This window comes from Argopecten irradians, chromosome 5, assembly GCF_041381155.1.
Source record: "Argopecten irradians isolate NY chromosome 5, Ai_NY, whole genome shotgun sequence".
Taxonomy (NCBI): Eukaryota; Metazoa; Mollusca; class Bivalvia; order Pectinida; family Pectinidae; genus Argopecten; species Argopecten irradians.
The window spans coordinates 16,009,506-16,034,873 of NC_091138.1; the positions used below are offsets into that span (position 1 = coordinate 16,009,506).

At 36.1% G+C, this 25,368-nt stretch overlaps 1 protein-coding gene and 1 long non-coding RNA gene across 5 annotated transcripts; one reads left to right on the forward strand and one right to left on the reverse strand.

The window, feature by feature from the left end:
• Positions 1–3,021: 3,021 nt before the first annotated feature.
• LOC138323000 (glycoprotein-N-acetylgalactosamine 3-beta-galactosyltransferase 1-like) lies at positions 3,022–13,749 on the reverse strand. 4 transcript variants are annotated; one of them, XM_069267296.1, is made up of 5 exons: positions 13,566–13,749; positions 7,111–7,279; positions 6,643–6,753; positions 5,604–6,268; positions 3,022–5,289 (listed from the first exon to the last, which is right to left on the reverse strand). In XM_069267296.1, exons 2-5 carry the CDS (start codon positions 7,214–7,216, stop codon positions 5,134–5,136), a joined length of 1,038 nt encoding a protein of 345 aa, XP_069123397.1. In that variant the 5' UTR covers positions 7,217–7,279; positions 13,566–13,749; the 3' UTR covers positions 3,022–5,133. The 4 variants fall into 4 exon arrangements, with proteins under 4 accessions (XP_069123397.1, XP_069123398.1, XP_069123395.1 ...); XM_069267297.1 differs by lacking the exon at positions 13,566–13,749 and adding an exon at positions 13,360–13,538 and having other exon boundaries at positions 6,643–6,750; XM_069267294.1 differs by lacking the exon at positions 13,566–13,749 and adding an exon at positions 13,364–13,535.
• A 794-nt stretch (positions 13,750–14,543) lies between these two features.
• Positions 14,544–16,639, forward strand: LOC138322999 (uncharacterized). Its single transcript, XR_011208512.1, has 3 exons — positions 14,544–15,537; positions 15,816–15,928; positions 16,100–16,639. It is a non-coding gene; the product is annotated as an uncharacterized lncRNA (long non-coding RNA).
• Positions 16,640–25,368: the final 8,729 nt, after the last annotated feature.

Sequence of the window (25,368 nt, forward strand, 5' to 3'; positions counted from 1 at the left end):
ACGCGCTTCGCTCCTATAACCACTCCATTAAATAAGGATCTGATAACATCCCATAAGGGGGTCATACTCAGATAACTTTTATACTACGTGTACTTCGGATCAAATGCATTTTCTACACCTTGCTACATTCATTGAAAACTCTATTTCGTCCCAGTATACATATACATTTAGCTTTGTTGCGATTTTTGGGCGAGATGACTACGTACACGAAAATAATTCAATCGCGACATCTCGGAGTAATTTCCACGAATCTTAGAAGAGGCGATCCGATTGGAAAATAATTTTGACAGTTTTTTCAAACTACTTCGTCCCCTGAAATTAACTGTCAAGATTCTGCAGGCAGCAATTTGATTGGTCACCTGGACTTGACCCCAAATGGGATTTCCTCAGATCCTCCTTCAGACGTAGTGATGATAAGGATAAGTATTTTATTCAAAATTGTGTACTTACATACATGTTACTGGAACAGAGCTTCGATACTCAGCGAGTTTTTCACTCGTTGAAAGAGCTTCGCTCTTATTACATATGAGGGTAATTAAATCTTCCTACATTATCTCACTTTTTTTTCGAATGATTTGAATGGATTAAACTTGATCACATGACATTGAATAAACTAAATGTTTCACCGGATTTGGCAGGTGGGGAAAAGAACCCGGGGGGGGGGGGGACTCTTCTAAACTACACACGTGACCGAAAGTGGAAATAGTCTGTAACGTCAACCAACAATGGCAACACTGCCAGCGTGGACACAAATTGTTTGATATAACAAAAATAATGGACGACTTGTTATCATTTTTATTAATATTCTTTTTTAATGATTAAAAGTTCCGTTTTATCCTTCGTTCGTCATTGTTGTACATCGAAATCGAAAGAGGAGATAACTCCACGTGAAAGATGATGAACAGTCACCATAGGGGCACGCGCCCCAGGGAAATACGATATTTGAATTTCCCTATAGGTTTATCTCAATCCCATCATGAGTAATGCCAACACGCAATCATTTGTTCAATAAGTAATTAAGTCACATTTTGCAATGCATGTTTTGGTTTTAATTTAGTTTCGGGCCATAAGTGACTGGACAGTGAATCTGTGAGGACTACATAATTATTATAGCAAATCGTTCCAATAGAATTATTCATTGCTTCATTGCTCATACTAACCTTCTAGTTTGTTTTAAAACAATTAAAGTTTTACTTAAAAAATAATGAAAGCAGAAACTAATGACAAAAATCTTATGTGTTGGCCTAGATGATGCATGCGAGTGCTGAAATATTTGTACATTTTCAAAGACGCTAGCAGTTTATTTGAAAAGAGTCAGGACTCCAGTATCTTATCTTCAACAACACTCAAAAACCGGATGAGAGGAATCGTTGGAGAACAATGCTCCATACTTTATTGACATTGCTTGACCTTGACACCTGGTGTTAATCCATCAGCATTTCGTCATATGCTGATCACGGAGAACTTGGACACTGCATGTAACACGCCTTAATTATCAAAACGACACTTTGCAATACTTAACGCCAATGTAACGGAAGTTCTCACGTAGCTGACATTTCACTTCATGCAACACTTGCCAAATTAACAAAATGGCATTGTTTTCTTATGTATAATTATGATGATAAAATTTGAGGCACAACGATTTCACGTTTTAAAGTTACACAGCTAGGACCACACTAAGGCAATTTGTGTATACTTTATGAATCATCTTTTTATGTAGACATCTATCTAATTACTATTCAACTTTAAATGGAAGTTAGAGCTCTGCAAGAGGTGTCTATGCAATATATCTATGGAACTGAATTAAATAAACGGCACGAAAATAACCCCGCATGCTAAACGAACTTAATTACTACTCAAAATTCCAAGATAATGACTACATGTTACATGCGATAAGATGAGTCTGTATTTAAATAAAAGATAACATTTAGGCTTTGAAATATCATTAATGTTTACAAAAACAGAGAGGTCTTATATCTTATTATCAAAACAGTTCTCTTATAGTACATGCATTACTAAAATAATCCATGTGTCCCTTTTCATTTTGTTAAAAACAATTTACATGTCTTTCTTTATTTCTATGTGACTGACGATGAAATAAACTTTCTGTATATACCTTACAGCAACATAAATCATGTCTAGTCGTTCACGTCTCTCGTATCACCATAAACCTTAATGTCGTAAATCACTGTAAACGCCTCGCTTATCTAAACGTCTAATTGTCGTCATTTCACACAGTTGATGCGCCGCATTTTAAACAATTGACGACAAGATACAGATTAGAAACATTACCATATTATGTGTTTGGTGGGTCGACGTTGATCTTTATTATAGATGTAAACTGATATTTATATACAGATGATTTATAGAATATTCCTAATTAGGTGCATGACTTCCTAATTACTTGAAATATTTCTTTTCAATAAGTATATGCAAACTACAATATTAAACCATCAACATGCATATGGCTTTGCCTTGGTCAACGTAGACAAGAAAGGAAATGACAGAAATACTTGAAAAACACAAGATGTTTTTTTTCAGAACGCACGCAAAAACATTTTCTTCATTTATAGATGATATAACTTCTTCATTCATAATATTGAATGCATTTGTTTCTGTAGTGGAGAATTTCATTGTTCTGTAATGCACATTTGTGGGACTTATCCATTTTATAATCAAATTATGTTTTACTTCCACTCCTTCCTGGGCCAAGTTACACGAACATTCCTTAACTTTAAGGAATGTCTTAACTTAAAATTCCCCATAGGAATGCAGACATTAAGGAAGGCTCTTTAACTTAAGATTTTTAATTAACTTCAGTAATGCTTTCCTATGGGGAATTTTAAATAGGGGTTCCTTAAATCTAAAGAATGTTCGTGAAACTGGGCCCAGTTCTTTTCTGTAGAGAACTAAAATATTTTCTAACAAACGAAATCAGATTTGGATAGGCATCTGAAAACATGTAGTACCTACTGTCTATAATTGAAGTGGCCTCATAGCAAAAAATAAATACACACTGAGTATCCCCTATATATTTATTTAAAATTCATGAAAACCCAACGTATAAACATTAATAATTAGATTCAATCATAAAATTTATAACATATACCCATTCTGAACTCTGACAGACCATAATGCTCTCACTCAGCACCCACTCATTGAAGCTCCAGCTTCACTATAAAAGGAACATATTTCAATAACTAATACTACACATTCATCAATTTGGCAGTAAATTGTCTTTTTACACACGTGAAGCGTTTATTGCAAAAAGGCAAGAATACTAGCAGTGGTCATAAAGCTGTGCTTTTATACAATAATAGCTAAGGTGATATTCAGTAAAATAATAACATACAGAAAGGCTGTTTTTCAAACCTCCTTCCTTTCAAGTATATGTATATAATCATGACTTTCTTTTTCGTTAGAATTTTATCGGTATTCATTTCTTATAACTAAAGTATTCTATTACTCCTGATTACAATATGTAATACAACTAATTAATAAGCATTTTTTGACATGCTATGGGACTATGCGTTACTAAAATTAGCGACATGTTATTTTATCGCCGGTGTTTAGATCCGGAGGCAGCTTAAGATCATATAAACCGTAAAATACACCGTACATTAAAGGTTTCAGAAACAAAATACGATAAAATTTTATGAAAATTATATAAAAAAAAAATCTTTGTTAAAATGTTAAAGCATCGTAAAAAGGTTACAAAACATTCCCCAGAAAAATATGTATTCATACAAGTTTACTGGATTAATTAATTTAAATGAAATAACAAAATAAACAATATATGCATGCAACAATGTCAACACTACGTTATCACGCGTGCTGTCATAGAATTGGACCAAGCTTCACTAATAAGTACATATAAACTACTTAATTTAAAATTGTCCATAGGAAAATATATTTGAAAAATGAGGAAGGTTACTTAATTGTATGGGTTTTTCTTTTAATTCTACGTGGATATTTTGAGGCTAAGAAATTTCTGTTTATGAGACAAGGTACAAATATAAGACGTCCATTTTTCATGCGTCACGAGACAAGACTCAGCAGAGCGACATTTTTTAACCGCGTTACAATTACATGACATACAGTACAACAAACGTAACAATGGCGTGGTTCACAAAGGGATACAATAATTCTAAAGTCGTTAGACCAGTGACATCACACCAAAGAAATTTCAAGTAAAACGCAATAAATGAAGCCTGATGACGTGATCGATACTTAACAATCACTCGCGATATAATCCCTTTAGATTTCATGTGTCATAGATAGTCAAACTACAACCTGATTGAAATACAGATCCTTATACCCACTCCGTTCAATAGGGGATCTGACAACATTCCATAAGGGTCGTGTTCGGATGACCTTTTTACCACGCGTACTTCAGATCAATTACATTTTCTACACATTGCTACGTCGTTTGATAACGTCATTTCGTCCAGTATACACATACATTATGCTTTGTTGTGCTTTTTGGGCGGGATGACTATGTACATGACAGTAATTCGAACAGCTATTTCAAACTATTTCCTCCCCAGTCAAGATTCTGGTAGTGCCAATTTGATTGGCCATTACCAAAGGTCAACTGGACGTGACCCCTAATGGATTGTGCTCTGATCCTCTTATCAAACATTGATAATAATGATCTGGATTTTAATCAGATTGGTCAAACAACAACACACATCAAAATAAAAATAAAAAGGAAAATTCTTTCTTATTGCGTAATTTCATAGAAAACCTTATAGATGGAAAATAATTAAAATGTCATATTAAATATAATTTGAATGATTGTTGATTAAAACATAGTTTGGTATACATAAACAAAAAGAATCCATGCTTATAATATTATGTTGGAGGGTAACATGGCGAAACATGTCCAAGTAGAAACGTATGTTAAAACATGATATCGGTGGTAAAATTGACGACAACATATCGACGGGAAATAAATAACATTTAAAATATGTGGAGAAAACTTATATCGTATAGGTGGGAAACTGAACAACGGATGGAAGCATAATGACAATATCATGTCGAGGGAAAACATTCTGATGACATAAAGGCACGTGAAATATATTCCCAGTCACTGTGTGGAATATTTAAATTCTAAAACAGACTACAACATATTCAACGTTTGCCTTCTGGTATAAAGTAATTGGTTTTTGTGTCTTTACGGTGAAGTCCAAACGGTCTGAGGTGATATACTAGATAGTCCATCAGATACATGTCTGCTGGGCTCATATAGTGGAACGATACACTGTAGTCACTGCAGCAGCCAAGGCCCTGTAAGGATCAACACGTAGGTTAATATAGTACAACAGTCAAATTACATGGTCCTGTTGCTATAGTACGACAGTCCAATTGCAAGGTCCTGTTACAGTGATCGGCCATATCAGTACAATTTGATAAACGCATAGGTTATACAGTACTACAGCAGCAATATGCCCTGTTATAGTAAGCTCGAAGCTGATAAATACAAAGTTAAATATCAATGCTACAATAAAACTTTGACAAGGAACCCTGAAGACTTATTCATCATTAGTCAACGAAAAAGAAGCAAAGTTTATTGGTTCATGCGATTGTTTATCACAACTTACCTTCTGTGCCTTATGGAATGTTTGGTTGTAGAACCAGCCGGGATAGTTTCCTTGGAGGTGAGCAATGGGAGTGAAAGGATGAAACGATTCTCGTCCATTGATGTCGAGAGAGTCCCCCACCTTGACCTCTAACCTTTGCATACATTTACCAATCTCTGCGTCCTCTGCCCCACCATCACGACGACATAGCAATGGATTACGCAGTCCTACTTCTACAAATTTCTTTAAAGTTTGTCTACTGAAAACATACCCGGCACCTCCACTAAAATATCCCTGTTTTACAATAACCTTGAACCTATGACCGAAGTACACCAAGTCTTTAGGATTGTGATGTGAGAGGAAGAAACGTAGGTTCTCTACAATGACATAGGTATCGTCATCGGCCTTCAGGAACCAATCAAATGAATTGCCGTAGTTTTCATAACAGTATTTGAACGCCTGAACTGTTTTACTTGTGAGATGCTGGCGTCCCTCAGACACATTGAGTCCTACAGTTGGAAAGCTGTCATTTGTCACACTACTAAAGAAGATGTATTTATTGCACCGTTTTGCCCACGTTGTTCTGACGGCCAGACCCTTTCTGTCCAGATTAGACGGTGACGTCATAATCCAACACAGCACGCGCACTCTGTTGTAAAGTTCATCAGCCTTAGTTCTGTCATCGTCTGCAAAAACACAACACGAAGAATTCAGAATCAAACTTAATTACTTAAAACTTAAGGACAAGATGTAAATTTATGAAGAACATTCAGACGGCAATGAGCGCAAATACTGGATTATGAAAGTATGATGTTGCTTTTTGTTAGTTAGGATATCATTGTCAAGAAGCTGAAGAGCCGGGATAACGAAATCCTTGTATCCTACATTTCCTTGACGAACTCCAATAACAACCCTACCACGATATTTTGGCCTTGTTTGGTTCATTATCATTTCGTTAAATTGGTCAGCGTGTTTTTGTAGTTTTCGTCTCAAGAAAATAAAATAATTCTTGATACACCTAGCTACAATTTAAAATGAAGCCACCATATTCGATACGCACCATCGTGAGTGTGAGATCCCATGTTGACAGGCCGGTCCTTGTCCCGGAAATTCCTGTTCTGTATGTCATGATATAAATCTTCCTCATCTTCGTTAACCTCTACAATTTCTTCTATCAAAGAAATAAATTTTAAAATAATTGGAAACAAATTTAAAGTAATGTCCTTAGCATGAAATCATTGGATGTTCTTCTGTTTTATTTGCATGTCGTTCTCATTGCTGGAATTGACCCTAATCGATTGTTTCTGAACTTCTTAAACCATTATGGAGCTAGTGATCTGCCTTGTTTTCGTATTTCTATCCAAATGAGTTATGATAGAAATTAATGGATTAAGGGCACAACGCCTTCCACACGTATGACTGTCTCTGAACTAGATAATCGTTTGTAAAACTACTACATACTAATTTCCAATTTAGTCTTTTGAATCCTTTCCGTAGATTCCGGAGGCAGGAACTACATATTGCTTACCGTCAATGAAAAATGTGTTGTACGTCATCAATAGCGTGGTGATGCAGAAGCAACAACACACCAGCATGAACAGTCGGGAAACTCGATCCTCAGCCATGACCCGCATGTTGGACAATTGGTCATCACGCGGGGCCTCCCATGTGATCAAAGTGAATTGATTCTACAGCAGCTGAGGACAAGAGGTAACATCCATTAACACTTATAGCAATATTGAAAATATCATTTGATTGTTCAATAATGAAAATGTGCATGGGCTTCCATTGTACGACACCATTACAAATGTCGCATTGGTTCTAAGAACACAAAGAGTAAAATAATGCATTAGTTATTAAGATAATGCTTTGCCCAATAATTCAACGTTCCATTGTCGTTTGACGACTGTGATACCCTACAAAAATATCTCTCTAAAGTAATTATAAAGTGTTATTTACATGTAAATATAATTTTAGTATTGCCGTTTCGCTATTTTCCCGCATTCCGTATTTTTAGTGTTTGTAAAATTGATGTACTTCCGCAATGTTTTACCGCGCCTCGTTTTCAATTGACATGTGCTTCAACAGCCACGCTAAAGGCTGATTATTTTTTGCCCACTCCCACCCTCCCGGTAGTATTACCATGGTGTGTTGTGCCTGCTTCTTGCTTAAAACACTTTTTTTGTAAAAATGTTTGTTCTATGTTTACCTTCCCGGTTAGACCTATATATCTCATGACATTTGCAACACTCATTTTTGTTGTATTCTCAATTTTCAATTGATAGATACAGGTCTGGTACAGTTAATAGATGTACTCTGGAAGTGGTATCCATTAAAGCCATTATTGTTATAATGTTGTTGCTTCCTTTTATTAGACTATCAGTAAAATAATAATCGTATGAGGCACAAGAATTATTCTATAAGGAACATCGTTAAAAGCGACTAAGGTGAAATTGATAATCCTATTATAATGATGTGGATCAGAAACCATCGTTAGAGGCGACTAATGTGGAACAATCGTTAGAGGCGACTAATGTGGAACAATCGTTAGAGGCGACTAATGTGGAACAATCGTTAGAGGCGACTAAATTGGAACAATCTTTAGAGGCGACTAATGTGGAACAATCCTTGAAGGCGACTTATATGGGATTGAAAATCCAATTGTCTATGATGTTTATAATCTTGTATAAATGTATGTTGAGGAAATGTAGATGTAGAACTCCAACGCAGATTCGGTGAATGGTACGATACGTTTATTGGAGTCTTAGGAATCGACTCTGTACAGAGATTATTGGCGAGTTAATAAAGCAGTACATCGGGATAACATATGTCAATATTTGGGTATGAAAGCCAATACCTGGAACAGTTGACCAAACGTAGATGCTGTATTACGTAGGGAAACATGTTTACTCATTAGAACTTATCATGTAACATAATTAATAACATGGCTATGTAATTAGTAGCAATACAATGACCCTAACAGAGGTTGGTTTCCAATAGACTTTACATGTACGTACAGGAACACATGTGCTTGACCTACACAATGTAATATACTTGAAAGATATATGTAGATAATTAGATATTAGTCCAACTTTCAAACTCTAAAATTCTTATCATTTATATATATTATACCACATGTCCATCATCGTTGAAGGCGATTAATATGAAACTGAAAATACCAATGTACATCATCGTTGGAGGCAACTAATGTGGAGTAGAAAATCCTGTTTGATCGTTGGAGTCGACAAAAAATACATTTTTATCCATTTGTATACAATCGATACAGGTCACTGATGTAGATATCTTAATCACTGTACAATGTCGTTTGTCATCTAATTTGGTACTGTAAAATTAAACCTATCGCATAAACCAATGCTTTATTACTTTTGGCCTTCCGGACTATCAGTCATACAAATATTGAACATAAATTTCAGCATGACGTATACAATACTCATATCATAAAATTTTGTTTGTTTGTTTGATTTATTAACGTCCTATTAACAACTATGGTCATTTAAGGACGGCCTCCCATGTATGCGGTGTGTTGCGTGTATGTTGTGCGAGGTGCATGTTTTGGGAGACTACGGTATGTTAGTGTTGTGTTTTCTTGTATAGTGGAACTGTTGCCCTTTTTATAGTGCTATATCACTGAAGCATGCCGCCGAAGACACCAAGCAACACACCCCACCCGGTCACATTATACTGACAACGGGCGAACCAGTCGTCCCACTCCCTGTATGCTGAACGCTAAGCAGGAGCAGAAACTATCACTTTTATAGACTTTGGTGTGTCTCGGCCAGGGGAAGGAACCCAGAGCCTTCCTCACAAGGGCGAACGCTCAACTCAAGGCCAAACGTGAGGCGGTGCCAAGGGAGGCCTTAGGAAAGATAGAGTCAGCTAGGAAGAAGAGAAAAGATAAGATCCTAAATTTAGTCGCCTTTTACGATCATGCAATAGGGGCAGCAGGTACAATTCTAGTTACAGCATAAACTATTATCTAATAAATGAATTATAATGACTACGCATCAATTGATACCTTGATTATTTCTTAGTTTTGTTGCTTAATAACTCAATTCATTTAAATACGGATGGGTTTTTCCAGTAGTAACTCTTTCAATATTTTTCCTTTCGTTATTATGTTTGTTACATTGAAGGATACAATTATATTCTTCTGCAATTTCTCTTGAATTACACAGTAGTTAGAGGCAACCTACATCCTAATTCCACACTGTACCATGATACGCTTGTAATCGTGCTGGTCGTGGGTTAGTGAGATTACCAGACAAGGATGTGGTTTATGTGTAAAGGATATAGCCCTTTTTTGACTTTTTCGTTTAGCTATATACACTGTAGTGCAACTAGTACGGCAACGATGTTTTGATCCGTTTCCGGTATCGCTTCGATATACGAGTACCGAGCAGGTAGGTTCCAACTTGAAGAGTTTAAATACATTGCGCATGGTGTTGCAGACCGATATTTAGCTCAAGTGTTAATTAGATATCCTACCTTGTATTAAGATCGTGATTTCACGCAAAGTACTCCTATTTATCATACAATTGTGACACTTACATACAGCTTGACGCGAGTTCCTAGCAAAAACTTCAAGTTTTCATCTATATCTTGCTTATTATTCAAGATATTCACAAGATTTGACTGAGAAACAAATTATTAGGTTCATATGTATCAATCTGATATGCGCTTTGCTATATTTGATGAAGAATAAAGAGTGATTGACCCATTGTTTACATCGTTGTGTCAGTCTTTGCGCAACGGTTTTGATCGATGATATTGCGAAAAAGTGTACGGTTTGGAGTTTGAGATTGCAACGGTTTGGTATTTATATGATGGCATCTCCATGCGTAATAGAATCCAACCGTAACGTATTAAGCACAGGGATCTGAGAATTAGTTACAGTTTCTATAATTATGGCCCCACCAGAATGCCCATAGACTATTTTTAGATGTTTTAGGGACGTAAATAAAAAATAAAAATCAGTAAAAATCCTATTCTACATTAAACACACAGAGTACAATGTAGAATAGGATATAGACCCCTAAAACGTCTAAAATGGTGTTTGGGTACTCTTGTGGGTCCACGATTACATCATAATTAATGTGCATAAATCTATAAACTGTAAATAATTATCAGATCCCTAGCTGTGGCATTAATTACATTTGTCCAGTTCACCTTTAAAACAATAGTTTGCCGCTGTCCACTCGGTCACACTGACCAATGCATATATACTATTATACTAATTAGGTACATTTTTATTATACGAATGAGATGTGTGTACCTGCATCTGATATGTACATGATTTCGTATACTGTTTTTATGCCCATAATAACAATGCCTATAGGTCTCTCCAATCCTTTGATGTGGAATTAAAGAGTTTTTACTCTTGAAAACTTTTGAATTTATGAATTTTTTTATTGCATACCAACAAAAACTATTTTGGGAGAATTTTAACGGCAAAATTTGCTGTAAATATGCCATAGAGTCGGACATCTTGTACCGCCGTCCTCAATTCCTAGCGTAACCACAAGGATAATTGAAAAAGATACAATTCATTTCAATATGGACCAACCAAAGAACCCATAGACCATGTTTACACGTTTAAGGGGTCTAGATAAAAAATCGGTTAAATCACATTCTACTAAGTATACGTATATATTGCGAAAGGTGGAAAGCTCCCCGACACGCACAAAAAAAAAAAAAAAAAAAAAAAAATCTACAACACCTGCGCTTTAGCGGCCAAAAATCATATTTCTAGGAAGTCTAAAGAAACAGATTACTAACGTTGGAAATAGCGATACCTTTTCCTTTTAAAATCGTATAAAATGGTCCATGGGCAATGTGTTGGGTGTACATTGATACAACTTTATCTAATAATCAGACTCTTGTGGGCGTAACATCTTGGTTTCTTGATGTCCCTTCATCGTTATTGAAATTACGTCAGATTTAATTTCGTGCCCGTTAATAACTAATATTTATATTGTCACTGTACACATGTACAGTACCTATGTCTGGCTAATGGCTATTAAACCCAATGTATGATAATTCTCTATCAACATTGGCAGTTACATGTAGATTTTGGTGTGCCAATAATTTCTTCAGAGTTCAAGAGGTCACAAAAACACTGAGTTCAAGTCAATGTGAGAATTCGTTGAATAACGTTAAAGTATTCTTAAAATTGAAGTATATATATCTTTGTATATTTGGTTTATCGGTAGTCAGATACTGTCATTGTTTAATCGGTTGTTCATGACAACACACCAGAAGAAATCGAACCAAGTTACCCCAAAAATCATCAACTGTTTATATTTATCAAATGATATTCTTATTCTATGCAGACGTATACGAACGCGTTTTATAATTTAACTTTAGCTTTGTTTTTCTATATAACTGGAACGGCTAGTGATTTTGCCCGTGTAATATTTTTGCATGTATCATTAGTGTAATTAAGCATTCGTTGTCATATTTTGACATGCATTGGTGTGTGACATAAACTGGTTGTTTTCGCATATCTATCATGGTGCGGATATATGTTAAAACAGTCATATGATATATATATTTCTATTATCGCACCAAGTATTAATAAGTATATTTGAGTCCTTGTGCGTGCTATTTGATATGGGTTTTTTTAATTACAATAGCCGATGTATGCAAAAATATGACATGAACAAGGTTACTTTATATCAAGCGCATTACGGGATAAACTAGTATACCCATTTCTAGTCTACTACAAAATTAAGAAAACATTACTTACTTTACTTGAAGCTTTCCTAAGTCGTCTAACCGCGTACACGTTAAATATTATGTCTGATGAATTTAATTCTAATAATAGTACACAAATTGGTCTATTTTCATGTCATTATCTGAAAGAAAGAAATCCAAACCGTACACTTACTTTTGTTTTTAACTTGTGTCTCAACCGTACACTATTGAAATTCAAAACCGTTGCGACACTAGTCTGATATCGAACACAAATTGTTGAACTTCATAAGTATATTCAACATTATTGTAAACAAATTATATACCAATGGAAACGGGAAAGTCTAAAGATTTCCAATATTGAATCACAGTAAAACTATACCTCAATATAAGTCGGCAAATCGAAGCTGAACGAAAAATTTTGCTGTGTTTTCTGTCATGTGTGATATTCAAATGCATTTTTTGAAATATAAGAAAACAGATAATAATACATTGTTTTGGTTTGGTTGAAACTTATCATACTCTTCAGCAATCACTACATACCATGAATCATGGTATCATCCGTAACACCAGCAAATTAGTGATACAAAGCACAGTACCGTGGTCTTCATGTCGCCGAAGCGATACCGGAAACGGATCAAAACATCGTTGCCGTACTAGTTGCACTACAGTGTGTATGGCATATTCATACATGTACAATTAGTACTTCGTCGGATCAATTTGAATTTATAACATATACGATGTGTACATTAGCATATACAATACATATATATTATCTATATATGGGTGACGCGTACACATATTGTCACTTTCGTCTTTATGTCTTACACCCATTCAGTACCAATATATAGTACACACACCAGGCTAACTACGTTATTTATATATATATATATAGCTACACGAGACCAGTTGTTACTACACCAGTCAATACGTAAAAGGCTCCAATTGTTTTCTATACCAATCAATACATTTCACCTGTCGTTACATTTTCAACCGTAAATTGTGTATCAATGATTATAGTCCATAAAGACTTAAAATGTACGTCTATCTTACAGGTTCTACTTACGTACTTCAGTCGTGGCAGCCATTTATGTTCCGGTTTGAAGTAAAAGGACAAGAAGATAAGAATTGATCTAGATAAGTATGCGTGTATTGTAAACACAGGCGTGTCCCGCACAGGTGTGTACAAGGCACCCTACACGTAACACAGGAATGCTGTAGTACCCCTCACCGACGGAAATAGTCGTCTGCTAAATATGGAGAAAAACTCACCTGTACATTTCTACTTCCCGATCCCTAAGCTACACGTCTGTGATTTCACGTCAATCGACAAAGGACTATTTTTACAGGGGAAATCAATTCCCAATACATCATACACAATCCTATCCACCTGTCCCAGCCTACTGAACAAGGAATACACGTAGTCCTGTCACCAGATTTACATAGAGCGCTGAATAGCATCTTGTTCGTATGATAATTACTTGGCAGTTTATGTGAGAAACACTTTTGCTACACATTCCCGTGCATTAAGCAGTGCAATTAGTTATCAATCTAAATGTTGATTACCTATTATGACTTCAGTTATATAATACTTTTATTATCTGGATGTGAAATTGATATTATAATAATTACAAATTAATATATCATCTGACAACATGATGAATTGTCGGATACTTAATTATATAATTAGTTGTTGATGTAAAATCATATACATGTATATGTTTCTGGTAAAACAACCTGTACGAAATATCAAATGTAATTTGTATAATGTATCAAGGACGTGAAGCATATTAGAAATAAATAAATATGAAATGTGCTAAAGTGTCAAATCTGTCTAAAAGACCACCTAAATATATTTCTACCACAATGTGTCGATTTATTCAACTCTCAGGCCATTGGTTATATGTACACACCGTTGATTATATTATATATTGATATTCCACTAGTGGAATATAACCTTCCGGCGTTTTGATTGGTGGAGAAATTGACCTTTGACCGGTACTACTTTTCTACCCCACGTGATCAATGTTTACGTCGTCTGTTTTCAACGTCAACATCATGGCTGCGATGGACGAAGATTTGGTCAATATTGGCGACAGAGTCAAGCTATGTGACGGGGAAAGGGGAGTAATCAAGGCTATTTCAAAGGCAGACACTAATTATGGCTTCGACCGATTTGAAATTCAGTTTGATTCATGCAGTTTGGCAAAATAGCAACTGAAGCCCGGTATCGGTTCGACGTCATACCGTCATGCCCGGGTCGCGACGTTACAATATCACAAACTAATGTTAGATCTGTCACGATATCGGAAACCATTCAGAGTACATTAACACCCCCAGTTGATAAGCCCCATGATCTATGTTTGTCAGACAAAGATTCATTAGAAGATTTTGATGTTGACAGATTCATTGCTTCAGAGGTCAACAAAAACACTAAGAAAAAAACTGATTTAGATATGAAAAAAGTACGAGATTTTTTTCAGAGTGTTCTCAAGGAAAACAGGCCATTAGAATCAATTCCGCCAGTTCAGCTGAACAAGTTACTTTGTATCTTTTTTATGAATTTTAGAAACAATCATGGAAAGGAATATGAACCTGCTACCATTAGAAACATGGCATGTAGCATTGATCGGTATTTGAAATCGAAAGATTACGGCAAACAACTAACAACAAGTGTAGAGTTTTCTAAGGTAATGGAGGTTATCAAATCTGAACAAAAAAAGTTAAAACGAGAGGGAAAGGGCAATTTAGAAAAGAGGGCTGATGCTGTTTCAGACAAAGACATAGATAAATTGTATGACGTAGGTCAACTTGGTTCACACAACCCTGACAGTTTGTTAAGAACAGTTTGGTTTCTAAATACCGTGTATTTTGGCATGCGAGGTGTTACTGAACACAGGGATATGTGTTGGGGGGATATTAAGCTATGTAAAGATTCAGAGAATAATGAGTACATTGAATTTCGTGAACGGCAAACTAAAACAAGGCCTGGATCAAATCCTAAGAATGTAAGGGCCGTCCCCCCCGCGCGCCTGGGCTACCCCTAAAACCCCATCACGCTGCCCTGTCGCCACTTATAAGGTCTACTACCAATCTCGCCGTCCGCCAACATACTGCCATGATGATGCCCCCTATTATATCGCCACTAATACAAATATGGACAAATCTAGCAGGTGGTTTAAGTGCCAGCCTGTCGGCGTAAATAAACTGGGAAGATTCATGACTACAATGGCAGAAAATGCAGGTACTATTTTATGAATTCATCCTAAACTTCCATTATAACAAACAGCTGCTGTCAACAAAATAACAAAAACTAAGCCCCGCCCCTTTCAGATTGTACACCGGCTATACAATGTATTACAATGTGTACTGAAACAGTACACGATGTCATGTTGCATTTCAAAATTTCACACAACAGGTCAAGGTCGATTGTCCTGGTTATTTGCACTTTAATACTAAATGATTACTGAATTATGACCCGTGATACAGGATTTTTTAATATTTGCAATAAAAATGTTTTAGGCTTGACGAGCAAAACAGGGGGAAATGGAAAGCGCCTCACGAACCATAGCGCAAGAAAGTATCTTGTACAGAAGTTGAATGATAACGGGTTGCCTCCCAATCAGATTATGCAGGTATTAATAAATATTCTTGTACGTTAAATAATAACAAAGTGTGTGTTTTTAATGCAGACTTACCTTTATTTAAGAAAATACATCCCATCACAAATATTTCGGTACAGTAGGGCTACTGTAACTTTTTTACGAATCACTTGCATATTTTTGCATTTTTTTTTATCCTTTCAGATTTCCGGACACAAGAACATCCAGAGTATTAACAATTATTCGACAATAAACTCAAACCAACATAGGACGATCTCAAGAACATTGTCGAACGCGCACTCAGAGCAGATCGGTCAGCCAGCAAACAATCCATCATCCGGCCCCCGGCCATCATCACTAGCCTAGTGTCATCAAACGGTGATGTTCAACTTCAAAACGTATCAAACAGACCACCATTACCAAACACGCTCCCGTCATTGTTTTCGGGACCCATTAATGGTGGATCTTTCACAATAAACATCAAAAACAAGTCCGTGTGTACTTGTAGGAAACGCCAAAGGCCAAGGGTGCTTTACTCCGACAGTGACACGGACTAGAGTGGGTTGAACATTCCGCGGGAAAATTACGTCACATGCCGAGGCCACACAACTGTTAAATTTGCGCGCATATAGTCCCCGGTCAATATGATTTAAAGAGAACGAAATGACTGGGTTTCGGATATCAAATACATTTAATTATCATTATTTTATAGAAATATTTGTGTACTATCAATTATTAAAGTAATAAAAAATAATTACGAAATTGAATGTTTTGCATATTAATTAGTTTCTGTATCATAAAGGTTATATCACTACGCCTAATTTGCATACGGAACTCTAGTAAAAAAAACGTGGGCCTATTGTCACGAAAAACATTGTGGTAGAAACAGGTCACACCACTCGCAACTATTGGATATTGAATTAATTTCCCTCTCGTGAATTATTTTTTAAAAGTTACAAAAGACACTCGCTAAAGCTCGTGTCTTTTGTAACTTTTAAAAAATAATTCACTCGAGTGAAATAAATTCAATATCCAATAGCTGCTCGTTGTGTAACCTCTATATAATAAACAGGTCCTGTTACGTACCTTAAGAAAGTACATAATGTAGTCAAATTCAGTATGAGGTCGTTATACAGTGGTGGTCGTAAAAGCAGGAAGTTAGTTTACATATATATAATACACCGTATCTGCACTTCATCTTTGTGAAGTTGGGCAAATTCTGTTATAAACACTTATTTTGTGATTTGTAAACAGATTTTCTCCCACATCAAATTTAGATTTAAAATCATTGCTGCCTAATATTTTCCTTAGCTAGAACCGAGTTATGCGATTTTATTTTAAATCCAATACAGACGCGATTCTAGTTTTACGGAAGAGTTAGCACAGTGAAGTCGTATTATGGTCAACCAGTCAACCGTACTATTTACTTTAACCAAGTATGAGTTCATTATATACACGTATGCACAAATCATCCATATATACCTATAAACAGGCCCATACGGTAGGCCCATACCGGACATGTATTCCATTGTAAGTATCTAAGATAGAATTAACATAATATATTTCCCAACATAATACAACAGCTATCCATTTCATCAAACACGGTCAAATCCCACAGGTTTCATATTGATTCAATGTGTCTTTTGTGACACAGGATATTCTCTTTATAATCTGCCCTATGTTCTTATGTGGATAATGGACTGATCGTTGATGCCCATGTATTTTGCGTCAACTAAATGTTTGAGAGGCTCTTCGTTAATATATTTTTCCAGTTATTGTTCCACTGAGCGATGTCTATGTATTTTTAAATCTTCATATGTTATGGCTAAATAAGCAATGGTATCATCTGCAACAAGACTAAACAGTGTCATAATGACATACTGGCATATTATTGTGGATCATACTCGAAATTTCAGGGGTTCCGATCACTTACATTCTCTGCATCCCTGGACGATATCATAGTAAAACTGAAGGCAGCTCAGGGGAACAAATCTGAAGCAATCACTGGCATGCAAAACATTTCTTTGAAGACTACAGAGAGAGCGACGTCCTACTTCATAGCTACACAATCAACCAGTGTATCGTTATACGGTTCTTTTGATGTACATCAAAAGCCTAAGTTACCTCTTATGTTCTGTTGCCCCCAGTTCTACTATCAGATAGTCGAGGGGTGTAGAGATCGTATGTGATCGGAAACCCTCGATAGGGTTTCGAGGATGATTGTGGATGTAAAATACCAATTTTAAACCGATAACCAAACCCTATTGGACACATGAACCATTTGAACGTCTCCCCGCCGATATATCCACTAAGAAGTCTTTAAACCAACCGTTGAAGGAGTCATGATTTGTTTGTTTGAATAAATTAACGCCCTATTAACAGCCAGGGTCATGTAAAGACGACATCTCATGCATGAGGTGTGTTCCGTGTATATGTACACTTCTTCCGATCACACTATATTGACAACGGGCGAACCAATCGTCCCACTCCCTTAATGCTGAGCGCTGTTTGTTTGTTTGATTTATTAACGTCCTATTAACAGCTATGGTCATGTAAGGACGGCCTCCCATGTATGCGGTGTGTTGCGTGTATGTTGTGCGAGGTGAGTGTACTGGGAGACTGCGGTATGTTCGTGTTGTTTCTTCTTGTATAGTGGAACTGTTGCCCTTTTTATAGTGCTATATCACTGAAGCATGCCGCCGAAGACACCAAGCAACACACCCCACCCGGTCACATTATACTGACAACGGGCGAACCAGTCGTCCCACTCCCTGTATGCTGAACGCTAAGCAGGAGCAGAAACTACCACTTTTATAGACTTTGGTGTGTCTCGGCCAGGGGACAGAACCCAGAGCCTTCCTCACAGGGGCGAACGCTCAACTCAAGGCCAAAAGTGAGGCGGTGCCAAGGGAGGCATTAGGAAAGATAAAGTCAGTTAGGAAGAAGAGAAAAGATCCTAAATTTAGTCGCCTTTTACGATCATGCAATAGGGGCAGCAGGTACAATTCTAACGCCCTACCTGCTGAGCGCTAACAGGAGCAGAACCTACCACTTTTATAGATTATGGACTGTTTCGGCCAGTGGACAGAACCCACCTCACAGTAGCGAGTGCTCAACCGAAAGCCAAAAGTGAGATGGCATTAAGGGAGACGTTAGGAAGAATAAAGTTAGTTGGGAAGAAGAAGATGTATAAGATCCTAAATTTAGTCGCCTTTTACGATTATACATTAGGGGCAGCAGTTACTATTCTAAAGAGTTCGAGTGGCTGGATGCCATTGTTTTGTTGCCGATTTCATCAATGAATGAAAACGATGGACTTATGCATTCGATTTGCGAAATTCGCGTGGTAAGGGATAAAGCATATTATTTGCAACAGCAGATGTAATGATTTTAACGGCTATTACTTGTACAATGGTTTTACTACATAAAACATGTAGTCGATTATATTCAGGTTTATACTGGGATGCTTTTTGATAAACAGGTAGGATATAGGCTTCATACAATTAGTTTGGTGTATTATTTTTACGTCCTAATAACAGCCAGGACCATTTAAGGACGGGCTCCCATGTATGTGGTGTCTAGCGTGTGTGAGGGCGAGGGTGTGTTTTGGGAGACTGTAATTTATTCATGTCGTGTCTTCTTGTATAGTGGAACTTTTAGCCTTTTTATAGTGTTATAACACTCAAGCATGTCGCTGAAGACACCAAGCAACACATCCCACCCGGTCACATTATACTGACATCGGGTGAACCAGTCATTCCATTCTCGTAATGCTGAACGCTAAACAGAATCAGAAACTACCACTTTTATAGCTAGACTATGGTGTCTTGGCTAGGGGACAAAACTCAGAGCCTACCTAACAGGAGCGAGCGCTTAACAAAAGGCCAAGAGTGAGGCGGTGTCAACGGAGACGTTATGAAGAAGAAAGCTAGTTATGAAGAAACGATAAGATACTAAATTTAGTCGCCTTTTACGATCATGCACTATGGGCAGCAGCTATAATTCCAACACCCTGCTTGCAGGGCAAGAGAAATCAGCCTAAAATTTAAGTTATGTTCAGGCTTCCAATTTTACTAAGAAAATATCAGCAAACGAAATGCTTTTTGTTTGTTTCATTGCATTGTGAACTGATTCAGATTAAACATTTAATGTATATTCGTTAATAATGGCGAAGTTGATCATTTATTCATACGGCTATTAATAACGGCCATATGATGGGCGGAGTTTGAACAAATCATAGAGGAATACTTTCTTTTTCATTGAACATAAATAGGACGGACGTATGAAAAGCACAATCTCATGTGATTTTCATTAAAGTTATACACTGTATGTGCCGTAACTGGGCGAAAATTATGACATGTTACTTTTTCTTCAGTAATCTATTGAAAACTATCAGGTTTGATGAATAAAGCTGTGAAAATCATTCAAATGGACAGACAAACATGTATGATGCCTTACAAACATGTATGATGCCTTATAAACATTTGTTACAACACAGATAACATGCACTGCAGTTTTTTTATGTGCTTTAGGTATGTTAAGATGGAAACGTACCTGCAGAAATCACTTTACAACTACTAACACACTGTACAAATGTGAAATGAAAGTGTAGACCACAGCTTGGCTTCATGGCGCTGTAGATGAAAATGTAATGATTTTTAACAGTACTACCAAAAATCATTTTCAGCTCTTATATGTACTTGTAAAATCAACACTTATGCATTGTAAGTACATACTGTAATTCTCAAAATATTGGTAATTTTTTATGGCGAATAAAACATTAAAAGTTCTTCGTGATACGTGGATATGAAAATCATGCCACATATAACTTTTTTTAACTTTTATAGTACGTTGGATAGTCGTTAAATGAAATAAACGTAATACTATTGTGTGTTTTACGTGATTTAAATTCGGCTTTGAGACAGGGAAAATAGAGTGCATGATTTATAGAAGAGTGTTTCAATTTCATTAATAATTTAAATAATCTGAGGTTTTTGTGACACTATAACCAGTACCAAGTTGATGACTTTGTCAGTTCAAGATATCAATCAGACGGATGCATTGTCAGTTGTAACGTCAAAATCTCAGGGAAAAACGTGTTTAACGTACATTGTATATTTGCAAGCTTTATCGAGAACAAGTGATGACTTATAAAGTTATGATTGATCAAAATTGAATTTCGATTTATTTTAAAATGACGACACTCTCCTTAAAGGGTCAAACAACTGCATGGTTTTATCAAAATGTAATGTCAGTGAAATTATTACCCGGATTATTTATATAGTTTGTGGGACCAAATTAACGTAACGAAATTCCCAACGCGTCAGTGCCCCTACTGGAATCACAATTACTATTGGAGTATTGGATTGATAATCTGTAAAACTCTGATTGTTTGTTTATTGTTTAGAGAGAACAATAAATTCTCTGTTTATCTTTGTTGTCGTTTGCCCTATATTTTTCCGCTAGTGCTCATTGATTAACAATGGTGTACATACCAAAATATTAAAGTTTTTGTACAGTCTGGTATATTTATAAGTGATCCTCATGTGTTGTATATTCTACAGAAGAAATGTAATTACCAGCGTCATTTTAATTCTGTAGACGTGTATGACACTTAACAAAGTAAAGTGAACATGTATGGTTTAATGGTAGTATCAAGTTGCCAAAGGCACATGCACTGATAGGTAACTGTTTAACATAAATATTTTGTTGTCTAGATATATCATTGTTTTCATTCCGCTGTTGAACCATTCACATAAAAACAATGAAATTTGTTTCATTGGATTCGCTATCCCATAGGCCAACCACAGATTATTTCTACACATGAAATACCTTGCAAGCTCCAACGAAAGAAAATAGCCACGAACATTTCTTGTTATACAGAAGTACATTTTGACATCATCTGCATATTCCAAACCAACAACAACGCTATCCCGTCCTGAGTTATTCTCATCGTGATATGCTGAAAGTGGCAGGAGTGTTTAAGAAAAAGGCGGTTATCTCCCGTCGCCCACGACCTTATGAATATACCTTACTTTGCTGTCTTTTCACCAACTTTTTCTTAACTGAAAACCTGACAGATGAATTAAAAAAAAAAACAAAAAAAAAAAAAACAGAGAAACAATAAAAATGGGAGTAAATTCGATCCACTTTAGAGATAAGTGTGTATGATGTATATTAAATAATTTCTTACGTGTTTTGCTGTAAACTGTTTATTTAAGACTGTTCTTTGAAATATAATGCTTTTGAAATTTTTATAACCCTAGTCAAAAGTCATAGTTGTTAGATCAAAACTAAAGCTGAAATTATAGTTTTGCACACAAAACCAGCAAACTCTTATCACTTTTACAAGTATATAAAACAAAAAATAAAAAAAATAATACTATAATTGTCCTCTTGCCTTATCAGTGTACCGAGATAAATTATGATATTGTTAGCGTTAATCAGACCTTCGTATCTTTGTAATGATTTTATAATTACACATTTTAACCGGCCTGATTACAAACGTACAACATGCACACGACTAGTAATTACCGCCCATCTGGGAAGTTTCAGTAATAACAATTTCATGGTGACGGTTTCTATGGTGCCACGTGCCAGGTATTACCGTCTTTGCTGTTACGTTAGTATTAAGACAGCGATTAAAAATTCTTTGATTTACAGTTGAGTGGTAGGACACAAAGTGGACAGGTAAGAGAACGATTGGATAGTTTACGACTAACAAACTAACGTTCAAAACGTTTCGGATACGACTACAATGGCGAGCGAAAGACCTGCCGAGTGTACGACATATGTGTGCCATCTGCCCGTCAGAAGTTAACTAAAACATAACATTGTGTTATCTGGTAAGGAGGGTTTAATTAGTCACACTCAATAGCTTGTGGTTGAGAGCGTCACAGTAACAATACCGCCCCTCCCCATCCCACTGTTCGGCTGCACGACACACTCATCGGTGGCAGTTCTATCACCAATCCTAATCGCCCATCTTTCCCATTCCTTTTTGGCGACAACACAAGTAGACATTTGTGTTTAAGTTGTCTGCAGTTACCGAAACACGCGACATATATTATGTAATATATTTCTAATAATATGTTACATTTTTTCCGACTCCTTTATCACAACATATTCCATAGACATAATAAGTTTCACTATTCTTGCTGTATGTTGGGCGCAGTGTTATTCTTATTAGTCTTAGTCTTTATAAATTTACTATTACCGGTGTCTTATATTGTAATTCCAGAGGATGTCTAATAGATCGGAGTCGATTCTGACCGAAAACCCTAGCAAAATAGAGATATAAGTATGTAGTCTTTTAGATATTTCATTGTGTTTTGTTCTTTCCTTTTTGATATGATATCTAACGTCGTAGGTGTTGATACAGAAGATTAAGAAGTCATTCCGTAGCAAAAACTAGCGTGATAATTATTTTGATTTTTGATTTCACAACTTGGCCTGAATTAACCTATATTGAAATACTGTGTATAACACGAACTTAACGTTTTGAAGTAACGGTCGTTGTTTTTGTGGTTGCCATAAAACAACGAAAACTGTTCTTTGAAATATAATGCTTTTGAAATTTTTATATAACCCTAGTCAAAAGTCATAGTTGTTAGATCAAAACTAAAGCTGAAATTATAGTTTTGCACACAAAACCAGCAAACTCTTATCACTTTTACAAGTATATAAAACAAAAAATAAAAAAAATAATACTATAATTGTCCTCTTGCCTTATCAGTGTACCGAGATAAATTATGATATTGTTAGCGTTAATCAGACCTTCGTATCTTTGTAATGATTTTATAATTACACATTTTAACCGGCCTGATTACAAACGTACAACATGCACACGACTAGTAATTACCGCCCATCTGGGAAGTTTCAGTAATAACAATTTCATGGTGACGGTTTCTATGGTGCCACGTGCCAGGTATTACCGTCTTTGCTGTTACGTTAGTATTAAGACAGCGATTAAAAATTCTTTGATTTACAGTTGAGTGGTAGGACACAAAGTGGACAGGTAAGAGAACGATTGGATAGTTTACGACTAACAAACTAACGTTCAAAACGTTTCGGATACGACTACAATGGCGAGCGAAAGACCTGCCGAGTGTACGACATATGTGTGCCATCTGCCCGTCAGAAGTTAACTAAAACATAACATTGTGTTATCTGGTAAGGAGGGTTTAATTAGTCACACTCAATAGCTTGTGGTTGAGAGCGTCACAGTAACAATACCGCCCCTCCCCATCCCACTGTTCGGCTGCACGACACACTCATCGGTGGCAGTTCTATCACCAATCCTAATCGCCCATCTTTCTCCATTCCTTTTTGGCGACAACACAAGTAGACATTTGTGTTTAAGTTGTCTGCAGTTACCGAAACACGCGACATATATTATGTAATATTTCTAATAATATGTTACATTTTTTCCGACTCCTTTATCACAACATATTCCATAGACATAATAAGTTTCACTATTCTTGCTGTATGTTGGGCGCAGTGTTATTCTTATTAGTCTTAGTCTTTATAAATTTACTATTACCGGTGTCTTATATTGTAATTCCAGAGGATGTCTAATAGATCGGAGTCGATTACTGACCGAAAACCCTAGCAAAATAGAGATATAAGTATGTAGTCTTTTAGATATTTCATTGTGTTTTGTTCTTTCCTTTTTGATATGATATCTAACGTCGTAGGTGTTGATACAGAAGATTAAGAAGTCATTCCGTAGCAAAAACTAGCGTGATAATTATTTTGATTTTTGATTTCACAACTTGGCCTGAATTAACCTATATTGAAATACTGTGTATAACACGAACTTAACGTTTTGAAGTAACGGTCGTTGTTTTTGTGGTTGCCATAAAACAACGAATGTAAAAATCAACAAATTCAATCTGAAATACACATCCTTATTATCACTACATTTGATAAGATGATCTGACATCATCCAATTAGGGGTCACGTTCTGGGGACCTTTGGAAATGACCAATCAAATTGCTGCTGCCGGAATCTTGACTTGGCGAAATTGTTTAAAAAGGTGTCAGAATTATTTTCGTGTATATAGTTATCTCGCCAAAAGAGCACAACAAAGCTAATTGTATATGCATTCTGGGACGAAATGGAGTTATCAATTGACATAGCAATGTGCAGAAAATTCATTTGATCTAAAGTATATATTGTAAAAAGGTCATCCGAACGTTTGAATAATTAACGTCCTATTATCCGAACGTTTGAATAATTAACGTCCTATTAACAGCTACGGTCATGTAAGGACGGCCTCCCATGTATGCGGCGTGTTGCAGGTAATGTTGTGCGAGGTGCGTGTTTTGGGAGACTGCGTTATATTCATGTTGTGTCTTCTTGTATAGTGGAACTGTTGCCCTTTTTATAGTGCTATATCACTGAAGTATGTTGTCAGATCCTCTATTGAACGGAATGGTTATAATGATCTGTATTTTAATCAGATGGCAACA